Source organism: Monodon monoceros, unplaced genomic scaffold (assembly GCF_005190385.1).
Source record: "Monodon monoceros isolate NGI ecotype Baffin Bay Population unplaced genomic scaffold, NGI_Narwhal_1 Super_Scaffold_6, whole genome shotgun sequence".
NCBI lineage: Eukaryota > Metazoa > Chordata > Mammalia > Artiodactyla > Monodontidae > Monodon > Monodon monoceros.
Window position 1 is genome coordinate 85,709,592 of NW_021703783.1, and position 27,126 is coordinate 85,736,717.

The following is a 27,126-nucleotide window of genomic DNA, read 5'->3' on the forward strand; positions in this document are numbered from 1 at the left end:
AAAAAACATGCTTTGTGTACTAGAGAAAGAAAAAGGAAAGTGAAATCCGAAACGCAGGGGCAGAAAGCGACCCCAGGCAGACAGTTTGTGAACCGCTGGGGGGAGCACAACTCGGTCGGTGGGTGGGTGGGTCACATGCCCAACCTACCATTCTCCTGTTCTGGTATCAAAGCCGAAGGCTCAAGGGCAGGAACAGCAGAGGAGGGGTAGGGTAGCATCTGCGTCTCTACGCTCCCACAGGTCCCCCAATTCTCAGGCCCTGGCTCCCCACTTCATGGAGCCTCGGTCACGGGCCGGGGGCGTGTATGAGGGGCGGGGCTGCGTGGAGCTGAGGAATAAAAAAAGAGGTAATTAGCATCCTCCAATCCCATTGGCTCTCCGCCGGCCCTGCTTTACATACGCCCGCCCCCTTGGGCTGCCCGGGGCTTGCGGGGTTTTGTAGGGTTTGCAGCTGTCGCGGTCGCTGCTGCGCTTCAGTGCCGGGCGGGCGAGCGCCGAGGGAACCACGGGCCGGGAACCGGGAGCCGGGGAGCCGAGAGCCGAGAGCCAGCTGCCGGCAGAGGTGCTGCCGCGGGCATCTGGGTCGATTTCCGTCCTACGAACACCGAGGCCGGCGCCCAGTGGTTTCTGCGCCAAGCCCGGCCCGGTGGGGAGCGGGTCAGACAGTTTTATTTTATTTTGGAAGAAAGGGACGAGTCCGGCGTGAGCTTCTCCCCCGGCCTGGCTCGCTCCTCAGCGTGTCGCAGCTCCGGCCCGGGCTCTGGAAGATGACTCTCTGCTCTGCCCTGCGTATTGCAGCGGCGACGGCTCGGGGAGGCATCCGAAAGTAGTAACAGTAGGTAGTAGCGGCTGGTGGAAAAGTGAGCCGAGGCGGCGCGGACTCGGTTCTTCCTGCGCCCCGGCGCCCGCTTTTCCTCGCTGCTGCTTCCCCTCGGCTCCCCGGCGGCCGCAGCATGAAGTGGCGCAGCGATGGCCAGGAGAGGTAAGAAGCCCGTGGTTCGGACGCTGGAGGATCTGACGCTGGACTCGGGTTATGGTGGCGCGGCGGACTCGGTGCGCTCCTCCAACTTGTCCCTGTGCTGTTCCGACTCGCACCCGGCGTCCCCGTATGGCGGGAGCTGCTGGCCGCCTCTAGCTGACTCCATGCACAGCCGGCACAACAGCTTTGACACTGTCAACACTGCCCTGGTGGAAGACTCCGAGGGGCTGGACTGCGCCGGCCAGCATTGCTCGCGGCTGCTGCCGGACCTCGACGAGGTCCCCTGGACCCTCCAGGAGCTGGAGGCGCTGCTACTGCGCTCGCGGGATCCCCGGGCAGGCTCGGTGCCCCCCGGCGGCCTACCCAAAGACGCGCTGGCCAAGCTGTCGACGCTGGTGAGCCGGGCGCTGGTACGCATCGCCAAAGAGGCGCAGCGCCTGAGCCTGCGCTTCGCTAAGTGCACCAAGTACGAGATCCAGAGCGCCATGGAGATCGTGCTGTCCTGGGGCCTAGCGGCTCACTGCACGGCGGCCGCGCTGGCCGCGCTGTCCCTCTACAACATGAGCAGTGCCGGTGGCGACCGCCTGGGCCGCGGCAAATCGGCGCGCTGCGGCCTCACCTTCTCCGTGGGCCGCGTGTACCGCTGGATGGTGGACAGCCGCGTGGCGCTGCGCATCCACGAGCACGCAGCCATCTACCTGACGGCCTGCATGGAGAGCCTTTTCCGGGACATCTACGCGCGGGTCGTGGCCTCCGGGCTGCCCAGGAGCTGCAGCGGCCCGGGCCCGGGCTCCAGCTCCAGCTCCGGCCCGGGTCAGGGCTCGGGCCCCGGAGCAGCCCCCGTGGCGGATAAGGAGCGGGAGGCGCCGGGAGGGGGAGCGGCGAGCGGCGGCGCCTGCAGCGCAGCCAGCAGCGCCAGCGGGGGCAGCAGCTGTTGCGCCCCGCCGGCCGCGGCTGCCGCCGCCGCCGCCGCAGCCCCACCGGCAGCCGCCGCCAACCACCACCATCACCACCACCACGCGCTCCACGAGGCGCCCAAGTTCACCGTTGAGACGCTGGAGCACACGGTCAACAACGACTCCGAGATCTGGGGGCTGCTGCAGCCTTACCAGCACCTCATCTGCGGGAAGAACGCCAGCGGTAAGTGGCTGCGCGGGTGCTGCCCCCTCCCACCGAACCGGGCCAACTCTCGTCGTAAGTTTGCCTCCCGGCCCCCTCCCGCGCCCTTCCGGCTGCCCGCTGCTGTCTTAAGCCTCCGAGGGAACCGCCGAGCTGGAGGCGGCTAGAAACACCCCTGGTCCCTCCTGCTTTCGGGATCCGCGTACTTTACGCCGCTGGTAGGGTCCCAAGTCCGAGAGGGCGCGGTTCCGCCCCGGATTCGGGGCGGGGCAGCGGCTGCCTCAGGCAGGCGGTGAGAAGAACCCAGCATCACTTTGGAGGCACAGGTGTGCGATCATTTGCGCCTACCTAGCACACATTTCTGCCAGAGCCCTGTGTTTCGTTGTTGTTGTTTTTTTCATTTTAAACATTTTATTTATTTAAATTTATTTTTGACCTTGAAGATGCCAAATACCCGGGCGCAGGAGTTTGGCTCCTTGGGAACTCAGGAGGAGGAGCATTCCGCCCTCGCCGCCCAGTTAGCATAGTTCCCCGCGCCCTCGGGGACACCGTCGGTGAGCGCAGGAAGGCAGGGCCCTGCGGCCGTAAAGGCAGAATGTTTGAGCGCTCGCTCGGCCTAGAAACAGTCGGGGAGAGGTGGGACCTATAAGCGGGAAGGCTTATAGGTCCCGAGTTTTTTCCGGGGCAGTTTTTGAGGGCCAGAGCTCACAGCTGGTGGCTGCTGCGCAATGGGCAGACCCCCCAGATTCCGACCTCTTGCCTCTGTCGGTTGGCTAGGAGGTGCAGGCGTCACCACTTGGCTTAAGGAGCGCCACAAGGGACCCGGTCAGGATGGGAGTGGGGCGGGGTTCCGAAGGGACTGTCAGTTTAAGAGGTCGTTTCCAGCAGGTTCTGTCATTCCTTCCCGCACCCCTTGCTTTGAAGGCCGGAGCTGGGTGGGTTTGAACCTGCAGTTCTGGTGGCGGAGGGGTGGGGCCCGGGGCTCTTGTTTTGGAGAGCTCCAGCTGGCGGTCCTGCGTGTCTGCGAAAGCCGGAGCTAGACACTTCAAAGCTTCAGTTTTCCACAGGAAATGGTAGAAGCGTAACTGGAGACTCCAAAAGCGAAATAAAACTTTGTTGCATATTCGGCGGTTTGGCTGGAGGTTGCGTGGTTGGAGCTGAAATGCAGTCTTTCTGGGCAGATTTCATTCATGTTGCTGCCTGTCGTTTCCCCGGGGCTGCAGCAGAGATGCAGCGGGCGCGGCCCGGCCTCTTGTGGGTGCCAAGTGTGTGCACAGGAGTGTGTGCGTATTTGTGAGAGTCTGTGTGCGCGCGTCCATGCGTGTGTATGTAAGTGTGCCTGTGAGTGTGCGCAGAAGCAAGCAGCTCCCGCAGAAGCCCTTCGGAAACAGAACCTCCAGTTGTCAATCCCCTCACCTGGCTTTGGTCATCGTTGGGGGAGGGGAAGGAAGAAGCAAAGCTTGTGTGTGTGTGTGTGTGTGTGTGTGCGTGTGTGTGTGCGCGCGCGCGCTCGTGTGGTGGGGGCAGGATGGCGACTTCCGCGTTGATCGCCAAGACTCCTCCGGCCTCCTTGGCGGAGCCCTTCCCCCTCTGCTGCCAGTAGAGGGTTAAACTTCTAAAGGGAGGGTACCTGTGAGGCTCCCCGTGCCTGCCCACCTCCACCCGTGAACTCCTGATGAAATGGAAACACCTGGGAGAAGGCATTGGTCTTTGTGTGTGCTTCTTCCGGAGGAGGAGTCGGATTCACCTGCAAAACCCAGGAGCTTTGGACTGGACAGTTCTTTGTTTGAAGCCCTACCCCAATAAAAAGTGCAGAGAGGCGTAATTTTCTTCCCTCCGCATGCACCCACCACCCCTGTTCTTACCTCCCCATTACAATCTACTGGCCCCCCAGACCCTTACCTGCTGGAATCTCCTCCCACTCCTGTGTGTCCTTTGGGAAGAAGGAGCATTCCCCTTTGGGCTCCAGTTTGGGACGCTGCGTGCCCTGGTCCAACTCTGCCTTGGCCGTTCTCTTGAAGTTATGACTGTGGGTCATAACTCACTTTCCTTCTCTGGGTCTCAGTCTCCTCATCTATAAAATAAGGGCCTAGATCTGTAATACACCCCCGTGTCCTCTTGTAGCTCTGTCTGTTTTTGTTAGTAGCCTCCGCATTTTTTCAAATTGGTTTTACTTTTATGATCTTTAACATCTTTTAAAGACAGATTTTGTGTTTATCCTTTTTGGAATAAGTATAATTTGAGGAAGGAGAAGACCGCAGAGCTGGTTTGGGGCAGGGTGAATGTGTGGTGGTTAGGGTTTGCTGCCATCACAGCATTTCCCACACCACAGAGCTTAACTCCTAGGTTTCAGGGCCCCTTCGCCATCTCTTGGTATGAGATACACTGTAATTTCATTATAATCTCTTCATCTCTTTTCCATGGGCTTGTTAAAAATGACAGGAAGCAGTAAGAAATGAACAGTTAATTTCTTAGGTATCTGAAACACACATTAAACATCAAACCTATTTCTTCAACTACTTTGCATGACGTTCTTTCTGATATGCAAGCTTTATTAAGGAGCCCATGCTTTACATAATCTTTTTCCCCCTTTAACTCAGTAGCCTCACTTATTCATTCATTCATCAGTATTTATTGAGCAGCTACTAAATCTAGGGCCTGCACAAGTACTGACGTACAAGCTAATAACAGCTAACATGCATCCAACACTACTCTATATATTGACCCATTTACTCTTCAACATTCCCTTGAAAAAGTACTGCTATTATCCCCATGATACAGAGGAGGAAACTGAGGCACAGGCAACTTAACTGTTTTTCTCTTTAGTGACAGATGAGTTCCCTGCCTTCAGGCCACCCTCCCTGCCCTTCATTACCTACTCAGTTGAACCAAGGCCCTTGATAGCCTGACAGTCCTTCTGTTCTAACACACCATATGTTCCTATTAAACTGAACTGGGCAGTACTGGATCTCACGTTTTTATATCCTCTGTCAAGTCTGAGAGGGCCTGGTACACAGTTGGAGCTTATTAGATGCCTGTTGAGTTGAGCAATCTATTGTGTAATATTGTACAATGATATCCTGAAAGAAACTATTGAATTCTGAGTTCCTTGAATCATCTTTTCAAGTCTTTTTACCTTGGTTGCCCATTCTTACTGCCATCTCTGCACCTGTCCGCCTTTCTAATTTGCTGCTGCTACGGCTCGAGGAATCAGGAAACGGATCACATGGGACTCATGGGGTGATAGCAATGTCCCTTCTATCTATAGCGGTGTGGGTTCAGGGGTACTTGCATTTGTCAAAATGCATTGCATTGTAACTTTAAGATATGTGTGTTTCGCTGTATTGCAAATTACACATCAGTAAAAAAAGGAAACATAAAAAAGCCATAGGCATCCTTGGATGAAATTTTGTTTTAAATGCAGAAAGAATTTGAAGGGAAGACTGCAAGAGGCAGTGTGGTGTGATGAAAGGGAGAAGGGCTTTACACTTAGAGAGATCTAGCCTCAAATTTCGGCTCTGCCACTTTCTAGCAAGTGACTTAATTTTGCTGAATTTGTTTTTCTCATCTGCACAGTAAGGATTACAAAACAAAAAAAGACATGAAAAAGGAAGAAAACCCAAACCTACCACATAGGGTGATTAAAAGCATTAAATCAGATCACATATGTGAAAACAACTGTCACATATTAGGCACTCGATAATAATGGCTCTTCCTTAAAAAACAGATTATTCAGGCTGGTGATAATAATAATAAGGGTGATTTGGAATAGTCTCTTTCATTGCTGGGATACCCAATCACTTTATAAACTTTAATTAACATGAGCCCTCGCCTCACCAGCACTGGTTTGGTGGGTAAGTTGGTGTTCAGGTCTTTTGCTTTTCTGTTGCTCATAAACTAAATGCTTACTCAGCAGTTTTGCTGCCTGCCCCCCAGCCCCGCCCATCACCCTGTCCACATCCCCGGAACTGGTCGCACTGTTCCATGGTACAGTGTTGCTCTGCTGGACAAAAACATCACAGAAGAAACCCAGCTTTTTACAAAGAACTGCAAAAGCTATCTCAGCAGCCAGCCATGTCAGTGTCTGTGCTCACAGAGCATGTTTTTAATTAACTAGCTTAATGTAAATTAAAACTTGGAATTCAGGTCAGTGGAGGGTTATTTGGTTTTCTATTCAGATTTGCCAGTTCAGTGCTGGGGCATTTGTAAGTAGAATGTTTCCTGAAACACACCATAAAAATAACAACAAAATAAACAATGGCGGACCAACCTGGAGATCTGGGGTCGGGGCGGGGTGGCTAATGGCCTTTGAATAGAAGAAAGGCCTCTAATTCTGGGTCTGTTATTATTTGTGACCTTGAGCCAGACACCAAACTTACCTATAAAATGGGTCTGATTATCATTTACTGAGAGGTAAATATAAAATAGTAATTGACTTTGGAGTCAGACACACCCATAACTTGCAGTTTCCCTGTCTGTAAAATGAGTATTATAATAATAATAGCTACACTTGTATAGTGCTTATTATGTGCCAGGCACTGTTCGAAGAGTGCTATATGTTATAATTGTTGTCGTTACATTAGCTATTATAGAAGGCAACCCCCAAATCTTAGGAACTTAACACAATAGAAGGTCCTTTCTTACTCACTAAAGTCTGATTGTGGGAGGAGTGTGGTGGGAGGTTGCTGGAGGGTCATTTAAGTACCACGACTGATGGAGAGAGTGCTTTCTTTATCTTCAATATGTGGACTTTAGGGCCTTCCTTGGACATTTATCCAGCCCGTAGGTAGAGAAAGAAGGAGAGTATGGAGGATCTTAAGAAAGGTGTTATGGGCTAAGCCTGAAAGGAACCTTCATCACTATGCCCATATATCATTGGCCAGATGTGTCACTGGCCCCCTTGGCCACCAAATATCTATGTGCCTCCTTCTTCTCACACACAAAACATGCTTCCCTTCTCCTAAGGGAGGATATTCATGTTCTGGCCAATCAGTGCTTCCAACTTAAAGTGCAAGATCTTTGGGTGAATTCCTGTCCTATCCATGGGATTGAATATGGCTTCTTATGGTTCAGAGACCCATGAGCTAAAAGAGACTCATTATCTTCCCCTCTGTGCCCATATACCATATTGGAGGATAACCCATTAGGAAAAGGCAACAGTGGAAGACGCACAGAAGTCACCGGCCCTTAGTAGTTATGAAATCTTGCCAAGCAGACACTATGTGACCATGCCCTGGAAGTGGATGAGGTTCCTTGCTTAAGCCCTGATTCTGCTCTCTGGAAGCAGTTTCCTGGTTTCCTGGTTCACTGTCCTCCATGGTCGTGGCTCTGCCCTGTGGCAGGATTTTCTTTGTCCATTATTCCTCTCGGCCACACTTGAAGTGGGTCTTGGGGAATATGACCTCCTTGAGGCTCTAAATCTTGTGTAACCTAGTTCCTGGCCGTGAACTTTAAGGGGCCCAAGGATTGTTTTAATGCTTTAACAGTAAAAGGTTTTTTAAAATCCAAGCTTATAGATTTTGCCAGAACAATTCCCACAACAACTTAGTAGGATTTTCATCTATGACGTCTAGTGTGCCAGCAGTCAAAGTTATTTCCTAGACCTAATTCTCAAGCCTGGATTATTTCTTGGCTTTCTTAACCCCATACCTCAATTTCTCACTCAATTTAATGACAGCTACCTTGAGGCCATCAGGCTTATGTGGTGGGAAGCTTATACACTTCATCTGATATTTATTTCACCTAGAAGTCTGCTCAATCTTTACTCTTATTGTTTGGGATCTAGGAATATCGTCTTCTTCATGTCTACACTATTCCTTTCCAGTTTTACTTGCAAACTGACTAATTCATGCCTGAGATCCTCTCTTTCCCTAATACCTTGCTAAACTCAGCCAGGAATGAGCAGCAAACTCTCCTACCATTATTTTTCAGTCCTTTTTCCTCTAGCACTTACAGGCTCAGTAGACATGAGTTCTGCCTTCTAAGTTGTGATAGGTGACAGTTTAACCAAACCTTTTATTGCTGTATAACATGGTGCTCCAGTTTTCCAGCCTCAAACATCATAACCCACCATCTGACTTCTAAGCCAATGCCACATATGTAAGGAGCCCACTTACGGTGTCAATTTCTTTATTAGTTAGGGTAATGCAAGCTGTGGCATCAGATAAACCCTAACATCTTAGTGGCTAAACACAATAAAAGTTGCTTTCTCATTCCTGTTGAGTCCAGTTGAAGGTAGGGGAGGGAGGCGCTGTGTTCCATGGAATCTGATGGAGTGTCTGCCCTCTGGAACACGTGACTCCCAGGAGCTTCCTTGATTGGGGTCAACAGTGTGGAGGATGGGGATGTTTTTATAGGAGAGTCTGGGATGTGGGTATATTAATTGCTTCCACATTCCAGACACCATAATTGAGTCATGTGGCCTCAACTAGATATCAGAGGCTGGGAATTATGGTCTCTGGCAAGGCAGCCACTCCCAGCCACAATTCTGTACTGTTAGAGGGGCATCAATTTTTGGTAGAGTGCTAGACATCTCCGCCATCATATATTAACTATTTGAATCCTCACCACAACTATATGAAATAGGTGCTATTATTATTATTGTTCCCATTTTACAGGTTAGGAAGTCAATTAGGAAGTAAATTCAAGAATTTGACTAAGGCGACACAGCTAGCAAGTGTTTGGGTCACATTTGAACCGGGGCAGTCTGGCTCTGGACTGCCTTATGGAATGTTTATGAAGATCAAAGTAATATTAAAGTAATAATATGGTGGGTGCAACGTGTTTTCCCCAGTGTCTCGTACATGGTACATACTTAACAACTGTTATGCTTTATCTTTATTATTCTTGTTATTATCATCCTGTTCTGGAAGTGGGATGCTATATGGATTAACAACGAATTGGTGTGAAGCTCTCAGGCATGGTTAAAATATGAATCCTAAAGAGTGGGTGCTCCAGGCAAATTGTACTACATGCCTGTCTTCTCCCCTCTGCCACCCCCTGCATTTCATCCACTGGGGGAACTAACAGTTGCTGAGCCAGGTACTGCACGGGGCCTTTCACACACGTTAGCTCATTTAATCTTCACACTGTTCTTGTGAGGTGGGTGTTTCTTATCCCCATTTTATTGGGGGAGGAAACTGAGGCTCAGACAGGCTCAGTGACCAGTCCGAGATGCCATAGCTACTAAGGGGTAGAGTTGGAATTTGGGGTCCAGAGCCTGTGCTCTGAACAGCTATGGCACAGTGGTGAAATCCAGCTCAAATGAGACTCTGAGAGGATCCCAGATGGACTCCAGGGCAGCTTGAGGAGTGTGTGGAGTGGAAGCGGGGCTTGCCCTGGTGCTGGTGGTCATGGTTGATGATGCTCCTTTGTATAATATGTGGTCATATGTCTTTTTTTAGCCCCTGCTGGCTTCCTCTTCCCTGGCTGCCCCGTGAGTCACTGCCCAGCTGTCCATGACGTTGCTGTGTAGCCTCCTCAGCCGAGACCCCGGAGCAGCGGGTGGCTTTGTGGCCTCCAGGGGACAGCTCCTTCCATATCCTGTCTAGCTGGGTAGGCTCAGTGCCAGAAGGAGCTCAGGCCTTCTTACCAGAACTGAATGTAGAAATCTGAGGCTTGGTGGGGAATCTGTCCTCCCTGAGAATCACAGACTGGGTTTTCCCAGACTCTGGAATTAGGTGGACCAAGTCTCTACCACCCATAAGCCAGGTGACCACGGGCAAGCCAGTTAATCTTTCTGAGCCTCAGTTTCCTCATCTGTTAAATGAGGATAATGGTAGTGCTCCCCCCTCCACCACTGAGGGTCATTGGGAGCATGAGTTAATTTATGTAAAATCCTCAGAATAATATTGAACATATCATAAAAACTCACTGTCTGTTAGCAATTATTATTATTATCAAATGCTTAAGAAGTGCCAGCCTCCTTGCTTAAAGATCTGTCCCCCGTACCCTGCTCCATTTATTGAGTGAAAGGTTTTAAGTAGTTTGCCAGTAACCAGACTTACATGATTTGACCACTCACTAGCTGTGTGATATTGGGCAAGTTACCTAACCTCTCTGTTATTCAGTCTTCTCTTTTGTTAAATGAGAAAAATAATAAAACCTAATTCTTAGAGCTTTTGGGAGGTGCCTGGCATGTAGAAATTGCTTAATAAATGTTGGCATTGTTGGATTTTATTATATTCATTAAGACTTTTTCTACAGGCACTGTGTTAGATGTTAAGCAACATGGTCTCTGCCCTCATGGAGATTGCAGGCCTGTAGTGGACTTAGTTTTGTCATCAAACAATCAATCATGCAGATGTAAATTTACAGCTGTGGCAGTAGCTACAAAAGAGAGATGAATGAGGCTGTAAGAGTCTTTACTGAGGCTCTGGATATAGTCAGGAGTGAGGAAAGGAAGCAAGGAAGAGTGAGGCTTGAATGAGGTTGAAGAATGGTGTATTTGGTTGAAAAGGTAGAAGAGTGCTCCATGAATGCAAACAGAATGTGCAAAGGGCCTGTGGCAGAAGGGAGTTCGGTAAGGAGGAAAGCAGCCAGTGTGGCTGGAATGGGAGAACCAAGTGAGTGGAGCTGGTTAGAGGTTGGACTGAGTGTCTACCAGATTAAGGAGTCTCTCTTTCCCAAGGATACTGGAGAGCCTTTGGAAGCTTTTAAGGAGGGAGATGCTGTGATCAGATTTGTGTTCTAAAAAGCTCATGTTGGCTGCAGTACAGAAAGCAGACAGGAAGGGAAGGGTGAATGTGGGAAGGGCAGTCAGGTATTGTTATCACCTCCATCTTACACAAGAAGAATCTGAGGCTATGAAACATTTAGTAGCTTTCCCAGAGTTGCTAAGACAATAAATGGCAGAGCAGGGATTTGAACTTGAGCCTGAGGGACTTCACATTCCACCTTCCTCCCACCTGTGCCACTCCTCGTCCCAACGGAGCTTCTGGTTCAACTCTCACATTTTACAGATGGGAAAACTGAGGCCCAGAGCGAGATACTGCCTTGCCCAAGGTCACAAGGTCACATGGCAGATCTGGACCAGTATCCCAGGTTTCTGGATTCTTAGCCCATCTCCCCTCCACTGTGATGCATTGTCTCCTCCAAACCAGATCACTCCTGGGAGGCAGAGTGGGGTGAGAGGCTGCCTTGACGACAGACAGCAGTTTTGGAGATTAATTTGCCACCTGGGTGTAACATTGCGGGTTTTACTCTACGTACGTCTCACAGCAGAAGGGAATGCTAGTCTGGAAGCTTGCAGAGGTCTCCATAACTTGAGCCAAGGAAAGCAATTACTGTGCAGATCAGGTGTGCCGAAGGTAGAATCAAATTAGTGGTTCCCCAGCGCATTAACATCTGAAAGCAAATCAGAGAGGCAGCTCTACAGGGTGAGTGGAATCTTAAGGAGGCTGAGGTTGCTTGGATTCAGCGGGGGTTCTTGGGTAGCGTGTGCCATTGTTTCTTCCTAATCCCAGCTCACAGTGCCACCCAGGGGCGCAGGATGTGTGTGACAAACGCGCACACACAGATCACCTCCTGCCTCCCTCTCTCTCTCTCTCTCTCTCTCTCTCTCTCTCCGTCTCCCTCTCTGTCTCCCGCTCTCTCTCTGCCTCTCTGTCTCTCTGTCTCTGTCTCTGTCTGTCTCTCCCTCTCCCTCTGTCTCTCTCTCGATACCTCTAAAATGTCAAGTACTGGGGAGCATACATGGATACATGGTTTTTCCCTCCCTCGGCCTCCTCCCTCAGCCCCTTCACTTTGAGGGTTAGGGCCTGGGTTCACTCTTGTGAGCAAAACTACACATGGTTCCTGCCCTCATGCAGCTTGCAGGCCTGAGGCAGGTTTAGTTTATTCACAAAGAATCACCCAGATGTAAAACTGCACCCACGGCAGGACCTACTTAGGAGCGGTTCATGGGGCCCGAGGACAAAGCCCTCTCCGATGCGGGCTGAGTCCAGCTGCCCCTCCCTTGTGCTTCTGGGCTGGCAGTGGCCAGCACAGGGAGACTAGACATTTGGGGCCCGGTGTGGGGTTGGGGTTAAGACTCAAAATTCTCTTCCCATGTTGGAGTTTGCCATCAGGGCCGGCAGGGGAGAAGGACCGGGCATCTCCTCCGCGGGTCGGCGTCTCCGAATTCTGCATCTGTTCCTCTGTCTTTAGAAACCTACCCTCACCCCAACTCCTGCTCGCTCCGTCCTGCAGCTGCCATTTTGGGGGCCAGTTTATGAGTCCCTCGATGCTTCATATTCAGGTCACTGAGGCAGGCTGATGCAGGTGTGGGGCCAAAGGCTCAGTTCCAGGGGCCAGGGGTGGGGCCCCAGCCTCTCTCTGCATCGCGACCTCCCCCACGCCTCCCCACCTGCTTCCACTGCTGTTGCTGATTTGGTTGCTGTTCTGAGTCCTCCTTCCCCCCAACACGAGAGCTGTGGATTAAGGAACAGACCAAGAGCAAGCTGGTGATTTCATGGCCTCTGATGGTCCCACCATGTGGAACCTCTGGGGGCTGCTGGGAGCCTGGGGAGGGGGGAGGAGGGGGTACAGGAGGGGAGATGAGTCCTCCAGTGAGTGGGAAGACCTCGGCTCAGGCGTAGCAGGGGGTACCCATGCTGTGCGACCTTGGACAGGCTGTGATCCCTCTGAACCTGTTTTCTCATGTAAGAATGGGAGATCATGATACTACCAGGTTCTGGTATTCATACAAAGTTACGTGTCAAAAGAGGCAACACTTTGGAAAACCATTACCAGCACTTAGTAATGGTAAAAGCTAACACTGATTGAGTGTTTACCCCTGTGTTAGGGTTCTTCAGAGAAACAGAGGTATAACAGGAATTGGCTCACGTGATTATGGAGGCCAAGAAATCCCACAATTTTCCATCTGCGAGTCAGAGAACCAGGGCCCCAGGGGGTCTCTGGTATAGGTCCTGGAGTCTGAAGACCTGAAAACCAGGATTTGCTGCCCTTGGGTTTCCCAGTAGCCTGTGCAAAAAAGGAGCCATCGTGAGCAGATACACAATTCAGTGTGATGGATGAGACAGAAATAGACTAGCTGCTGTGGCTGTTCCTGGGGCTCAGGCCCGGAAGAAATTTCTCAGCAGGAGGCTAGAGGCAGTTATTAAGTTGTACTTGTGACCTCACATTTCAGCCTCTGATTGGTAAGAAAGAACGAGGAGGACCTCTTCTTGTTTTGCAGTGTCTGTCTCCCCTCCCTGCTGCCCGCACCTCCTCCCTCATTCCTTACAGAATGTCCAGTTGTGGTGATAATGTGTTTTCACAGAAGCCTGGGGGTGGGCAGCGTATCAGTGTCCCTCCTGTATTTGGGAGGAGGGTCTTGGGGTTAGAATCTGGCCTTGGAAGCTGATGTCTCTGTCACATGGCCCCTAGAAACCAGATATGAGTTCATTTGAGTGAAAGTGTACAAATGCTCCTCTGGGTGGTGGTGGGGGGAAGCATCCTGTGTACTGAGCCTGTAAATGTGGTCCCCAGCAAGCCGGGCTATGAGTTTGGGGAGGCAGGTGGGGCCTGGGCCTTGGAGAGATTGGCACCAGTGTGGTCAGATCAGATGCACCTGAGGGTTTAAGGACAGAAGAGGAGGGCATGAGACCCACTGTGGAACAAGCTGTGTGATCTCAGGCTAGCGATTTAGTCTCTCTGGGCTTGTTTTCTTATCTGAAAAAAACCAGCAGTTTTGAGGCTCAAATGAGTCCTCAGATGTGAAAGTGATCTGCAAGCTGCAAGATAATCATGCATTCATTCAAAAGATGTTTATTGAGAGCCTATTATGGAAGAGGCATGGTTCTGGGCACTGAGCATATATCAGTGCGCAAACAGACAAAAATTCTTGCCTTCATAGAACTTGCATTCTAGTGCAGGGAGACCCTAAGCAATCAACATAAGTGAATAATATAGGATGTTAGAAGTTGATATCTACCATGGAAGAAATAAATCAGAGTAAGGGGGATCTGGAGGGCTGGTGATGGTTGGTTGTAATTATAAATAATGTGGTCAGGGTGGTCTCACTGACCATGTGATGTTGGTGCAGGGAGAGGTGAAGGTGGTGAGGGATTTACCATGTGAGTATCTGTGGGAAGAGTGTTCCAGGCAGAGAGAATAGCCAGTATAAAGGCTCTGAGGCAGGAATAGCAAAGAAGCCATTGTGATGGAGAGAAGTGAGTGAGCCAAGAGGGGTAAGACAGGAAAACAGAGAGTCCCGAGGAGCCAGCTTGGGTAGGTCCTCATAGGCTCTTGTAGACTTTGGGTTTTGCTCTCAGTGAACTAGGAAGCCACTGCAGGATTTTGACTCAGGATTTGAAGGTCTGACTTAGGATTTAAAAAGAATCACTTTGGGATCTTCCCTGGGGCACAGTGGTTAAGAATCCACCTGCCAATTCAGGGGACACGGGTTTGAGCCTTGGTCCAGGAAGATCCCACATGCCACGGAGCAACTAGGCCCACGCGCCACAACTGCTGAAGCCTGTGTGCTAGAGCCCGTGCTGCGCAACAAGAGAAGCCACCACAATGAGAAGCCCGCGCACCGCAACGAGGAGTAGCCCCCGCTCACCGCAACTAGAGAAAAGCCCACGCACAGCAATGGAGACCAACGCAGCCAAAAATAAATAAATAAATAAAAGAAGATCCCATTCTTCCTTTAAAAATAAAATAAAATAAAAAGAATCACTTTGGCTGCTGGTCAAAAGTAGACTCTAGAAGAGCAGGAGGGAAGGCAGGGAGGCCGGTGTGTGGAGGCACTTACAGTAATCCAGACAGGAGATGATGGTGGCCAGGACCAGGGTGGTAGCAGTGCAGGTGTGCTAAGAAGTGATTGGATTTGGGTCATTATGGAAAGGAAGAGTCAGCAAGATGTTGCCGCACTGGGTGTGGGGTGTGAGAGAACTAGAGGAGTCAAGGATGCCTCCAGGGACAGTGTGGAGAAAAGGGAACCTCCTATACTGTTGGTGGGAATGTAAATTGGTGCAGCCACTATGGAAAACTGTGGAGCTTCCTTAGAAAACTAAAATCAGAGTTACCATATGATCCATCAATCCCACTCCTGGGTATATATACGGAAAACTCTAATTCGAAAAGATACACGCACCCCAATGTTCATAGTCGTACTATTTATAATTGCCAAGACATAGAAGCACCCTAAGTCTCCATCAACAGCTGAATGGATAAAGATGTGGCACATATATACAATGGAATATTGATCAGCCGTAAAAAGAATGAAATAATGCCACTTGCAGCAACATGGATGGACCTAGAGATGATCATACTAAGTGAAGTAAGCCAGACAGAGAAAGACAAATATATGACATCACTTATATGTGGAATCTAAAAAATAGTGCAAATGAACTCATTTACCAAACAGAAGCAAATTCACAGACATAGAAAACAAACTTATGGTTACCAAAGGGAGGGGGGGATAACTTGGGGAAAAAAAAAAAGGATGTCTCCAGGGTTCAGTCTGAACAAAGGGAAGGGTAGAGTTGCCATAAACTAGGTGGGAAAGACCTTGGAAAGAGCAGGTTTGGAATAGTGGAAAGATCTGAAGTCGAGATCGGGATGTACTAAGTTTGAGGTGCCTTTCAGACATCCAGGTGGAGATGTCAGGTAGTAGTTGGATAGCCATGGCTGGTGTTCAGGAGAGAGGATGGTTTGGAGATACAAATTTGGGAGCTGGGAGCATGTGAGTTGTTTTAAAAGCCATGAGACAGGACAAGGTCACCTAAGGAGTGAATGTAGAAGAGACCGGAGGACCAAGGATGGAGCCCTTCCTTGACCTGGGCAGAAGAGGAGAACCCAGCAAAGGAGACTGAGAAGGAACAGCCAGTAAGATGGAGAGCCAGAAATATCCTAAAAGTCAACAGAAGAAAATATCTAGGAGGAGGAAATGATCAACTGTGTCATGTGACAAGCGAGGTAGTTCCCACCACTGCTCCCCGAGCTGTGGGAGTATTTCTGCCTGCTACCCCTGGGCACTGTTTGAGGCCCAGTGAACAAGCATCATTGATGTGCTTAATGGGAATCACACTAACCATAGTGAACCAGAAGGATGTTTTGGATGTTTTCTCAAAGGGATGGAGGCAAAATGGCCTCAGTGTGTCATTTATAAATTGAGGGAATTAGGCCAAATTGGTGACTTCAGTCTGGGCTTTCTTGAGTCTTAGGTTCCTGTAAAGGGCCTTAGGGAGTCCTATAGGGGTCACATGGGGGAGACTCCCCGCACACACACACACATTTCATCAGAGTTGCTACCCTTTCATCTGTTTTTATATCGGACTTTTGCATAAGACGCATTTGAAAAAGGGATTCTGTTGCCAGATCAAGTTTGAAAGGCACTGGCCTGGAGGATTAGCAAGTCCTTGCTGCTCTGACATCGCAGGAGGCTCAGGCTACCCAGGGAGCACGGATCACACAGTGTGCTTTGGCTTTGGCTGTGGAGACAATCCAGGAGAGCGTGTCCCGCTGAGGCTTGGAGAAGCACTGAGAGAGGTTGGGTGGCGAGAGGGGAGAAAGCTAAGTGCTGTGCTTGGAATCTTGTAGAGCTCCTGGACCCAAAAGAGATGGAAAAGAGAAAAGGGGAATGAGGGGAACCAATACTGGGAAGAGACAGAACTGGTAGAGTGCAGGGTCCACTAACCAGATGCTTCAGAGTCGAACATGACTCTCCTCTCCCCATCCCCACAATTATTTGCAGCTCTGCGTGCTGCCTGATGCAAAGCTCTTCTTTTTGTTCCTCCTCCGCTGACTGCTGCATCCTCACCTCCCAGGTGGCATTTCTGATATGAGGGAGCAGAGGTAGAACTCTGCTATCAAAGCTGTCTTGTTACCCAAAATAACCCTGTCCAGCCAGACACATTCCAACTTTCCACGCCAAAGGGCTTGCTTTCATTTGTTGAAGTCGGCACGGTTTTCAAAGGTCTGAGGTTCAAACTGGCTTGCCTCTGTGTTAAAGAAACATGTATATTTTTTCCTAAGGGGTTTTGTGGCTAAACCAATTTTACATAAACAGAAAGGATCAGTCCTGAATTCCTAAACCCCGACATAGGAGATGGTGACTTTAGGATATTGTGACTCACGGGGTATTAAGTTATTTACTCACCAAAATGTCTAATCTGGTTGATGCTTTGGAGAGCAGTCAACATGGTGTATCATGCCATGTAACCAAGGGTCTGAGGCCAGAAGCCTGGGTGCCCATCCCAGTGCCATCCCTTACTGGCTATGCCACCTTGGACAAGGTCTTCTCTCTCAGCCTCAGTTTCCTCCTCTGTAAGAGTGGCCACCTCGTAGGAGTATCTTGGGGATAACAAATGAAGTGACATGATATTTATATGCACTGAGTTTGGGGTAGTGTGTGCCCGATGCATGTCAGCTGTTATTGTTGGGATTATCATTCCCCAGTCATCTGAAACCTCTATTATTATTGCACTCATCAGGTTATACTGAACAGTTCACTCACCTGTTAGTCCTTACAAGTCAGACTATGTCTTCTTCATCTTTGCATCTCTGGTACCACATCTGGCACATAGTAGGCACTTAAACATATTTGTTCAATGAATGAAGGAGGCCATAGAATGTAAGCTCCATTCAAGCAGGGGAGCTTGTCTGATTCATTCACCACAATCACCTGGCATATAGTGGGCATGGAATAAATACTTGTGGTCTGTGACATGAACCATGAATCAATGGAACTTCATGGACAGGAAGGCCGGTGCTAACCATTGGCTAACTGGCTGGGTGTCTTCCTCTGTTTCTGAATTCTCCACACTGAAAATCTCTCCTTTTCAAAGCTTGCTTCTCTTTGAAGAACAGAAAAGAAATGATTGCTCATTATTCCTTTATACCCGGTTTCTTCCTGTGAGATGGCACCTTGCTCTAATTCAAAGTTGAAAGCTGTGTCTGCAGAGACTCTTGCATCTTAGAACTGGAAGGAGCCTGCCCAGCTGTCCTGATGCAGCATAGTCTGGGTATCAGGCGGATTTTTCAAAGCAGACACCTGAGAACCACAGGGATGAATAGACGTGTGTGAGGCCACACAGCCACTGGCAGATGAGCGAGCTCAGTGGGTGAGACAAGATCCCGAGTTTTAGAGGTAGAAAGTTCTGAGTTCATGGTGGGGCCAGCCTCAGCTCCCTGAACCCCCAGGTTGGCATCTCTCCACGATGCCATGCTGCCCCAGGAACAAAAGAAACATGGCTTTGTTTTCTTTCCTTAGTTGTGATTAACCCCGGGTCCCGTTTATGGAGGTCTGCTGCGCCAGGATTTGTGCTGAGCAATTTCCCGGTATTCTCTCATTAAGCCCTCCAACCCCGCCGTTGAGGTCAGTGTTGTTAGTTCCACGTCTCAGTCAGGGAAACCGACTCAGGCAAGCTCAGGGACTCACTCCAGGCCACGCACTTGGGGAGCAGGAACTGGGATTCCCACCCCAGTCACCTGGTGCGTTATCCTCAGGCTTTCCCGTTAACCCTGTTGGCTGCTCTTTCTGTGCTTCCCAATACCACTCCATGAGCATTCTTGGCGCTCAAGTATTTTGAGAACTTGGAGTGACTATCCCAAGGGGATGTGTGAATAGTACACAGCAGCCCCACCTGAAGACTCATTAGGATGTAGAGATTAGCCCAGCCTTTGGATCCCCCAACCTTTGGAAGTATGGAGTTATTCTCTCCCTCCCCTGCATCCTCTCAGGTCTCAGTGGAACCTTGAGTCTGACCCTGGCTCCCACCTTTCCATTTTCAGCCGTAGGAGGGACCACCCAGACCATTCTGATTTGGGCTTCAGATGCTGCTCCTTGAAGGTCAGTAAGTGTGTGGAGTGTCCACTCAGAAAGAAGAGAGAAGGGACCGTGGGAGGAGGTAACCTCTGGATTATCAGAGCTTCTGTGGGCTCTGCAGACTGCAGATGGACCCTTCACCAACTTCCCACTGGCCCCAAAGGAAGGGGCCTCCATCATGGGCTACTTGAGCCTCCCCCATGGTGGAACTTTCTAGAGGAACAGGTGGCCCAGCCTGAGCTCACTCTTGCTGAAGGAAAACGCGTGTAGAGGCTCACAAAGCCCAGGGTGCTCAGCTCAGCTGTAAAATCCATTCTGTCCCCACACCAAAGAGGTCTTTCCTGGGTACCTGGAAAGATGGGTGTGCCCTGTGGTAGACATGCTGCCGGCTAGGTCTTCAATTTGCCAAAAGTTTTCCATTGCAAGGACTGTCACAGTCAGAAATCCTTATGTATTCCAGCCACAGGGTCTCTGTTGTGGATCTTAATCACTCATCATGTTTGCCTTAAAGTAAAATGAGTTTTCTATGAAAAGAGAAGTGGGAGGTTATTGATCATGCATCGTACATCAAGGAAAGCTTCAGTTTGTTTTCGTTTGGATAAAGTGAAGGGAAATAGTTGTTACTGCAGCAGAGACCCGGGAAACAGGCAGCCACTGTGTGTGTGTGTGTGTGTGTGTGTGTGTGTGTGTGTGTATGCACGCACATGCACAAGTGCCTATATCAGCTCAGCAGAATTGTCAGAAATCAAACATTTGCCATATCTTCTGAGTTTTGATAGCTAAAATTTTGTAGACTGTCATATAGGTGGTTTTAACATTTTCCAAAACTCTAGCCACCCTATCTTTGGAGGGACCATCCCGTGTCACCCTCAAACATACCCGTTAAGTGTGTGTTATGGCTGGAAAAAATTGTACTGGTTTTGCTTTGAGAATTATTTTGCTCTGTGTGTATCTTACCTGTTTTACCGTGGGCTTTGATTTCTCTCCCATCGTCACGTGTCCTCAGGAATTCTCGCAAAATGAGAAAAACCTAACCAGCTTCCCTACCCTCACCCCAACAGTAATGAGACTGTTAAGAATATTGAAGTCAGCAATTCATGATGTTGATTTCATGGTACGTATTTTAGCCACTTAATTACACTTAATTACAGTTATTAATTATGGCCTTGCAGTTTTCTTTTCATGTTTTATAGCCGATAATTTTAACTTATAAGGCATCAGATAGTTTTGTAGGCCCAAGAAGAGGCCCTAAAACTGAGTTGCCCAGTGGATAGAAAAGGCCCTGTGTGGTGACGTCAAGAAACTGAGTTGAGATTGGCCTCAGAAAGGTCATTCTGAGAGTTTCAATGCCCAACTGAGGTATCTCACATACACACACACACACACACACACGCTATATAGTTGTTGAGGTCATTAGAATCTCATGCAAAGTCAATAGTGAGTCCTCTCCTGCATCTCCCGCTCCCTGTGGGTGGTGCGGCGTGTCTTCTACAAATCTGGATAGGAAGTCTGGTTCTACAGGTGTTTGGGCTCAGAGATATGGAATGAAAACACAGTTGGTGCCTGCAATGTGATTCCTTGTTTATACAGTTCACCGGGCCTTTTCCTACAAACATGGAGCATTGATGCTGCCCTCAGGGGTTGATTAAGGCCAACCTTCCCATTTTAGAGAGAAGAAGAGAAATAAACACTCAGGCAGGAAAAAAAAAAAAAAAAAAAACCACTCCTGGGAGATTGACCAGAGATTTCACAGGATGGAGAATTTTTCTAACTTAGTAACTTTACCATCCGCACGTTCCCAACTGCATTTTCAAAGACTTGCCAAATGTTTGTAAAAGATCACGAATTTGGTGAAGAGAAGCAGAGAGGCAGTGCTGAGTGCCTGTTCTTGGCCAGGCTTGGTGCTGGAGAGACACGATGGATGTGATGCAGTTGGTGCCCTTGACGAGCTTGAACCATTACTCAAGCATAGGATGCCGTGAGCTGTAATGCAGGTTGGAGACAGTGGCGTGGGAAGGCCTGGGGCACAGACTCCAAGCCCTGCCATAGGTAACTGGGAACTCTGAATCAAGGAGCCAAGGACGCCCTGTTAACCACGTGCCCGAGCTCGGTCGCCTGCAATAACTGGGCGCGGTCCAGGCTTGAGTAACCGTGGCTCCGCTACTGTTGCACTGAAAGCCACCTCCAACCCCTTTCAGTCATAGCTCTGTTTAGTAGATGCTTATGGAGCACCTACCTTGTGGTGGGTTTTGTGCCAGGAGCTGGGGGTCCAGCAGTGAATGGGAATAGCCTTGCCCCAAACTTGTGAGGCTGTCTAGGAAATGTAAATGTTAGCTGAGTCATTACAAGTTCAATGGGGGTGACAAAAAAGGGAGTGCACCGTTCAGTGGGCTTCAGTAAGATGAGGGATTTGCTTTTAAAATCATTCTGGTGGGTAAAGGGACTGTAAAAGAAATTGGCATTGGACCAGAGTTGTTTGTCGGTGGCTTTCAGACTTGGTGGTGACCCTTTGGCTTGGAATACAGCTTTTTGGGGAACGTCAGTACGTGAAACAGGAAAAAGCAGAGTTGTTTTGCTTTGTGTATAGGGAACCCTACTGCTGTACTGAACCCACTTTGAAAACTGGTGGGTGAGATAGTCCTTCAGGAGCCTTCCAGGAGCCCATGCTATTCTAGAATTCTGTGACTTCTTGATGACAGGTGAGGTCCCTTCCATTCCAAGTCATCACGATCTTGTGTCTGGAATCCTGAACTGTCAGTTGGAGGAGGGCTGGCTAGCATCTTTCTTTCTGTATGGATGCCAGACTCACACTCTTTATTCTTCCTTGGGGGGCTGGAGGAGTATGAATGTCAAAGCTTCCATCCAAGGAGCCTGCCTGCAGGGGAGGAGAAGAGGGATGATGTGCAGTCAGTTTGCTCTGTCCCTCTAGCTGTCCAGAGTGACCCTCAGCCGGACAGACCGTGGTGGTACCGTTGCTCCTGTCATCCCATCTGCTACACTGGCCCCACCCCCACTCACAATGTCCCAGGAGCCCACAGACCACAGTCAGCCTCCTTACTGGAGCCTCACCTTAGTCTTGTTTTCCACCTCCTCCTCGTCTCAGTTTATTCTTCCTGACACCCCCAATTAGCCTTGCTCTGATAGTATGGTTTCCGTCTTGGCTGCACGGTCAAGTCCAAGCTCCTCATCCTGGCACCCCCTAATCCTGCCTCAGTGGAACCTCTGTAGCCTCCAAGGCTACTCTCATCCTCCCGTGAACACTTTCGTTCCTTATTCTAAGCTTCTACTCAGGCTATTTGTCCACCTGGAATGGGTCCTTTCCTACCCTCCTTTCAGTTGCACTGCTCCAAGCCAAGCCCTTCATCTCTCCTGGGGCTGCCCCAGAACAAGCAGCTTTCCCTGTCTTTGAAATCCCACAGCATTTGCTTACTGTCTGAAACACTTCGGCTGTGGATCATACAGGTCCTTATGCTGTTGGAAATCTTTTGCTGTGACTGTGACCTGCCTCTCCCATTAGACCATAAACTCGTTGAGGGAAGAGTTTGGATCTTCCAGTTCTTTTGTCCCCTTTTCTGCCCTATACACAGTAAAGCTATTACTTGATCAGCTCGCCCTGAACTGGAGCACAAACCAATGTATTCAGTTAGAGCATTCTGATTGCTAAAGGTGACCAGAGGTGAAGGTGCCATCCTTGACCAATAAGAACACTTGATTTTAACTGGCCAGTCTGATGTCAGGTTGTATTTGACTGCTAGTGTCAGAGACCGAACTAACAGTGTCTTAAACAAGACAGCAAGGTGGTTTTCTCTTTTATAACAGTCCAAGGCATGTAGGCAGTCCAAGATTGGGAAGGTGGTTCTACAACATCTCAGGATCCTTTGTCTGTCTTCTCTGCCATCTTTAGCATGTGGTTTGCATTCTTAAGGTACCCTCGTGGTCCCAAGATGGCTGCTACAGCTCCAGTCATCACTTCTACATCTTAAGCAGGATGAAGAGTGATGAAGGGTGGGGGAAAGGGTGCCTGCCGGTGGAGTCAGCCCTTCTTTTAAGGAACTTCACCGATGCCTCACCCAGTAATCCTGCTTTTTATCTTTTTGGCCAACAATTAGCCCCCCAGCCACGATTTTTCCAAGGGAGGCTAAGAAATTTAGTTCTTTAGCTGGACATATTTTTCTCACCACCACTACTCAGTCGGAGTTCTCTTAGTAAGGGAGAAGGCAGGGAGGAATATTGATTGGGTTGGCAGCCAGCTGTTGTAGCTGGTTAATGACGCTGTTGTGTTTCAGGCTGAGTAGGTGTCTGTCAAAGAAGGCAACAGATTTTTCCAGTCCGTGCTTTGCAGTTTTCTGCCAGTGGATCCAAGGACTTCAAAGGTTGGGTTTCTCCACAACCTCATCCTCAGATGAGTGTTTCTTGAATGATTCACCCTGAGCCCCCAAAGTCACTGAACTGTAATTGCCCTCATAAAGGGGTGATGGCTGACACCCTTGTCACGGCCGGCTCAGCCTTTAGCACTAAGGAATGGTCCTGGTGTTCTGGATCACTTTAAAGATTTGCTAAAGCCAGGCCACACCCTCTACATTAAATTCATTGTCCCTAGTACTTGATTATGAGCATAATCTTGATTACACACAACTATGAGCTTCAACAAAGATTTCCTTTAATATTTCTGTAGATTTTAATTTGACAACCTGATTAACAAGAGTAAATTTTGATTTTTAAAAATGATCGATTTGCTTTTAAAATCACTCTGGTGGGTAAAGGGACTCTAAAAGAAATTATTGGACCAGAAAGCACCCCACCTCATGATTTTATGGTCAGACCTTGTTTATTTCCAAAGGAAGACAATGATCTTCCAGCCTGTCATTCATCCCAGCTCACCGAATAAGCCTTCAGCTGGATCCCACCCCTGCTTTTACCATTGCTTATTATGTTCTCTGCCTGGAAGGAGAGTCCCTTTTTACCCATCTCTGTTTTCTGTTTGCAGGGCGTTTAGTGTTGAGAGATGAGAGTAAAGTATCTTGTTTGTGGATTACCATGGTTTGTCTCAAGGTTGAAAAGATGGGCGAAATCAAGTGTGATGGAGGCAAGAGATCCTTTATAAACAAGCAGACACTTCGGTGGGCCTGAAAAATGTATCTGTGAGGCCACTTGTAAGAGAAGTAGATGCTTCATTCCCTGGCTTTAGAGCTCTCTGTGAAGGAAGAGTTCTATAGGATTTGTCCAGCAAAGAGAATTGGTTTTGTCCTTGGATAAAAAGGGCCTTGTGTCTTCGGATTCTTTCAGATGCGAGTGATGAAATATCCAACCCAAACATCCATGTAGGGGAGATACTGGCTCATGTAGATGAGAGGTCCAGAGACAGGGCTGGTTCAGGGGCTGCTGGATTGAGGCTCCATCACGTCCTCGGGCCTCAGCTGCTCTTGGTACCTTTCAGCGGCCCCTTCCTCCCTGTGTGGGTTTATCTTCAGCTCGTCTTCTCACGTGCTAGCCAGATGGCTGTCAATACCCCAGACCTGGCTCCCTCATATCATATCAGGAGGAGAGAATGACCTTCCCCTTCCCAGACATCCTGATAAACATCTGGTGTTCACTGGTCCTGACCGAGTATTGGTTGGGCCCATCCCTGACCCAGTCAGTGTGGTAGGGGGGTTACCCATGCTGGAATGAGGTTTCCTCCAAAAGGAGGGTGGCCCCAGAGAGCTGGAGACCAAACAGTTCCAACATCCAGAAATCCCAGAAGATGGAATTGGGATCTAGAATGGCCAAGAAGGGAAGTTTTGTGGGGCCCCAGAGCCTGCAGCAAGAAAGCCATTCCTTCAGAGTGTCGTGTGCTTTGTTCTCACCAGCGTGTCCATTCATTCATTCATTCATTCAGTTGTTTGTTCATTCTCCGCCCTGCCCCACACAAATGCTGGGCCCCTGCTCAGGCCAGACCCTGTGCTAGGCTCTGGGACTATGAAGATGAAACATTCATTCCCTGACTCTGAGAACTTACAGCTAAGTGGAGGAGACAGGGCACCTGGGCAAGTGCAATAGGAGACTCAAAAGTGTGGATTAGGAGCATGGAAAGGGAGGTTGGGAGGTGGGGGGTGGCGGGATGAAGGAAGTTCTGTATTAGACCAATCAGGCTTTGAGGAGGGAAGCAGAAGGGCAGGGGTGCCTTCTCCCCCCTAATTTGAACTGACATTGGGCAGGTATTGGGGGTGGGCCTCCGGGGGTGGGCAGAGCGCAGAGGGAGCTAAACAAGAACACTGGGGAGAAGAAAATGAAGGGTGAACCGGACAGACTGCTCATAAGCGGGGAGATGGTCTCCCACTCCTGGTCTGTGCCGTCTGTTCAGCTAGAGCAGCTCCTTTCATTGAACATTTACTACCTTCTAAGCATTTCACAAGACGTTATCTCACGCAATCTTCACAGTAGTCCCCTGAGGTATGAGCTGTCCTTGGCCCCCGTGGACCCAGTGAGGTCATGTGACTTGTCTCAGGTTCCATCGTCTGTAAGTAGCAGAATCGGGACTCACACCTGGGGCTGCTGAGATGGACTTTGTACCTCTTCCCTCTGCCGCCCAGCACACCAGAAGGATCCGGTTGAAAAAGGCCGGGGCTCCTGAGCAAGGATTCGACCAGGCCCTGGCATAGGGGGCCCCGAGGGCCCTTTTGGTGCTGAGTTTATGATTTAGAGGAAGATGGAGGGTCTGGATTTGGGTGGGGCTGAACTGAGAGGACTTGGGAGGCATGCTGGTGCAGAGCATGGCCTTGTGATGGTCCAACAAAGGCATCCTGTAGCCAGATCTCTCAGCTACAGGCAGTATCCCATGACAGGAAGCCCTTCTAATTGAGGCTGCCTCTAAATTTTTACCAGTAAAAAGCAAATGCAGGGCTTCCCTGGTGGCGCAGTGGTTGAGAGTCCGCCTGCCGATGCAGGGGACACGGGTTCATGCCCTGGTCCGGGAAGATCCCACATGCTGCGGAGCGGCTGGGCCCGTGAGCCATGGCTGCTGAGCCTGCACATCCGGAGCCTGTGCTCCACAACGGGAGAGGCCACAACAGTGAGAGGCCCGCGTAACGAAAAAAAAAAACAAACAAAAAAAGCAAATGCAATTTTCCTGGAGGCAGACACCCTGACTTGCCAGACAGACTCTGTCTCTGAATGCTTGGGAGTAAATAGTCAAGGCCATAGGAACACATCTCCATTCTGGTCCTGCAGGCAATGAAGGAATTGTCAGGGCTTCCTAGTACCAGACACAAAAATGGGGTATTCTTATGCGATGTTTTTATAGTAACTGTCATAACCGGCAATATTCCTAAAACTTACTGGGGGTAATCATGGTTTTACTTCATCCCTACAAAAGTCTTTTGTTTAGAGCAGTGAATAATATCCTGTAAATCTCCACGTAAATGCTACCCATTCATTTTTCACATGGGCCAGGTAGTAGCTTCAGCTGATTGCTGAGGACAGTTTAGTTTTATTTATTGAAGTAGTCCTCCTGACTTGGGGAAAATTTAACACGTCATTACTTGTATTTAATGTTTTATATGTGTGTGTATGTGGCTATATATAAATATATGTGTATATTTACATAGGTGTATATAAATATATATATACATATACACATACCCATATAAGTGTGTGTGTGTGTGTGTGTGTATATATATATATATATATATATACATAAAATTTTTTTTACACCGAGACCTCCGTTCAGTCTTTCACTCAGCAAACATGTCCTGAGCGCCTAATGTATGCCAGACAGTGTTCTAGATGCTGAGGATGTGGTGGTGAGGAAAACAAAAGCGGTGAACAAGAGGCTGTTCTTGGAGCTTACATGTTATGCGGGAGACCAGCAGTCAACAGGTGGACATTTCAATCGTGATGTGATTTCGGGTAGTGCTGAGCCATATGGTGGAGATCTTATCTGTTTTGGACAGAGCAGCTGGAAAGCCTCTCTTGGGAGGTGACACTTAAGCAAAAGTGGGGATGCTCTTGGGCAGAGAATTCCGGGAAGAGGGAACAGCAGGGCCTGTGTGAACTGCTTTGGCACGTATTGTCCACCTCGCACCCTGGTTCTCTCTGTAAACCTGCCTTGTTGCACCGTGGGCTCTCTGAGGTCACAGGCTAGAGCGAGGGGTGGGGAGCTCTGCTGCTCTGAGCCAGAGGAGGGCAGCTGCAGGTGGGGGATGGTCAGCTTCCAGGCCTCAAGCTCCAGGGCGATGGCTTCCCAGGGTAGTGAGCAGCCTGTTCTGTCCAGACACACCCCCCACTCCACCCTGCC

General features: G+C 49.3%; 1 protein-coding gene across 2 annotated transcripts in view; it reads left to right on the plus strand.

Annotated features, from left to right (window-relative positions):
* Positions 1-442: 442 nt before the first annotated feature.
* The window catches only part of BTBD11 (BTB domain containing 11), a 304,226-nt gene continuing 277,542 nt past the window's right edge, over positions 443-27,126 (plus strand). The window contains exon 1 of one of the 2 annotated variants that reach the window (XM_029206378.1): positions 443-2,119. In XM_029206378.1, the coding sequence (XP_029062211.1) occupies positions 970-2,119 (1,150 nt within the window). In that variant the 5' untranslated portion in view covers positions 443-969. The remainder of the gene's footprint in view (positions 2,120-27,126) is intronic. The other variant, XM_029206377.1, reaches the window with a different exon arrangement.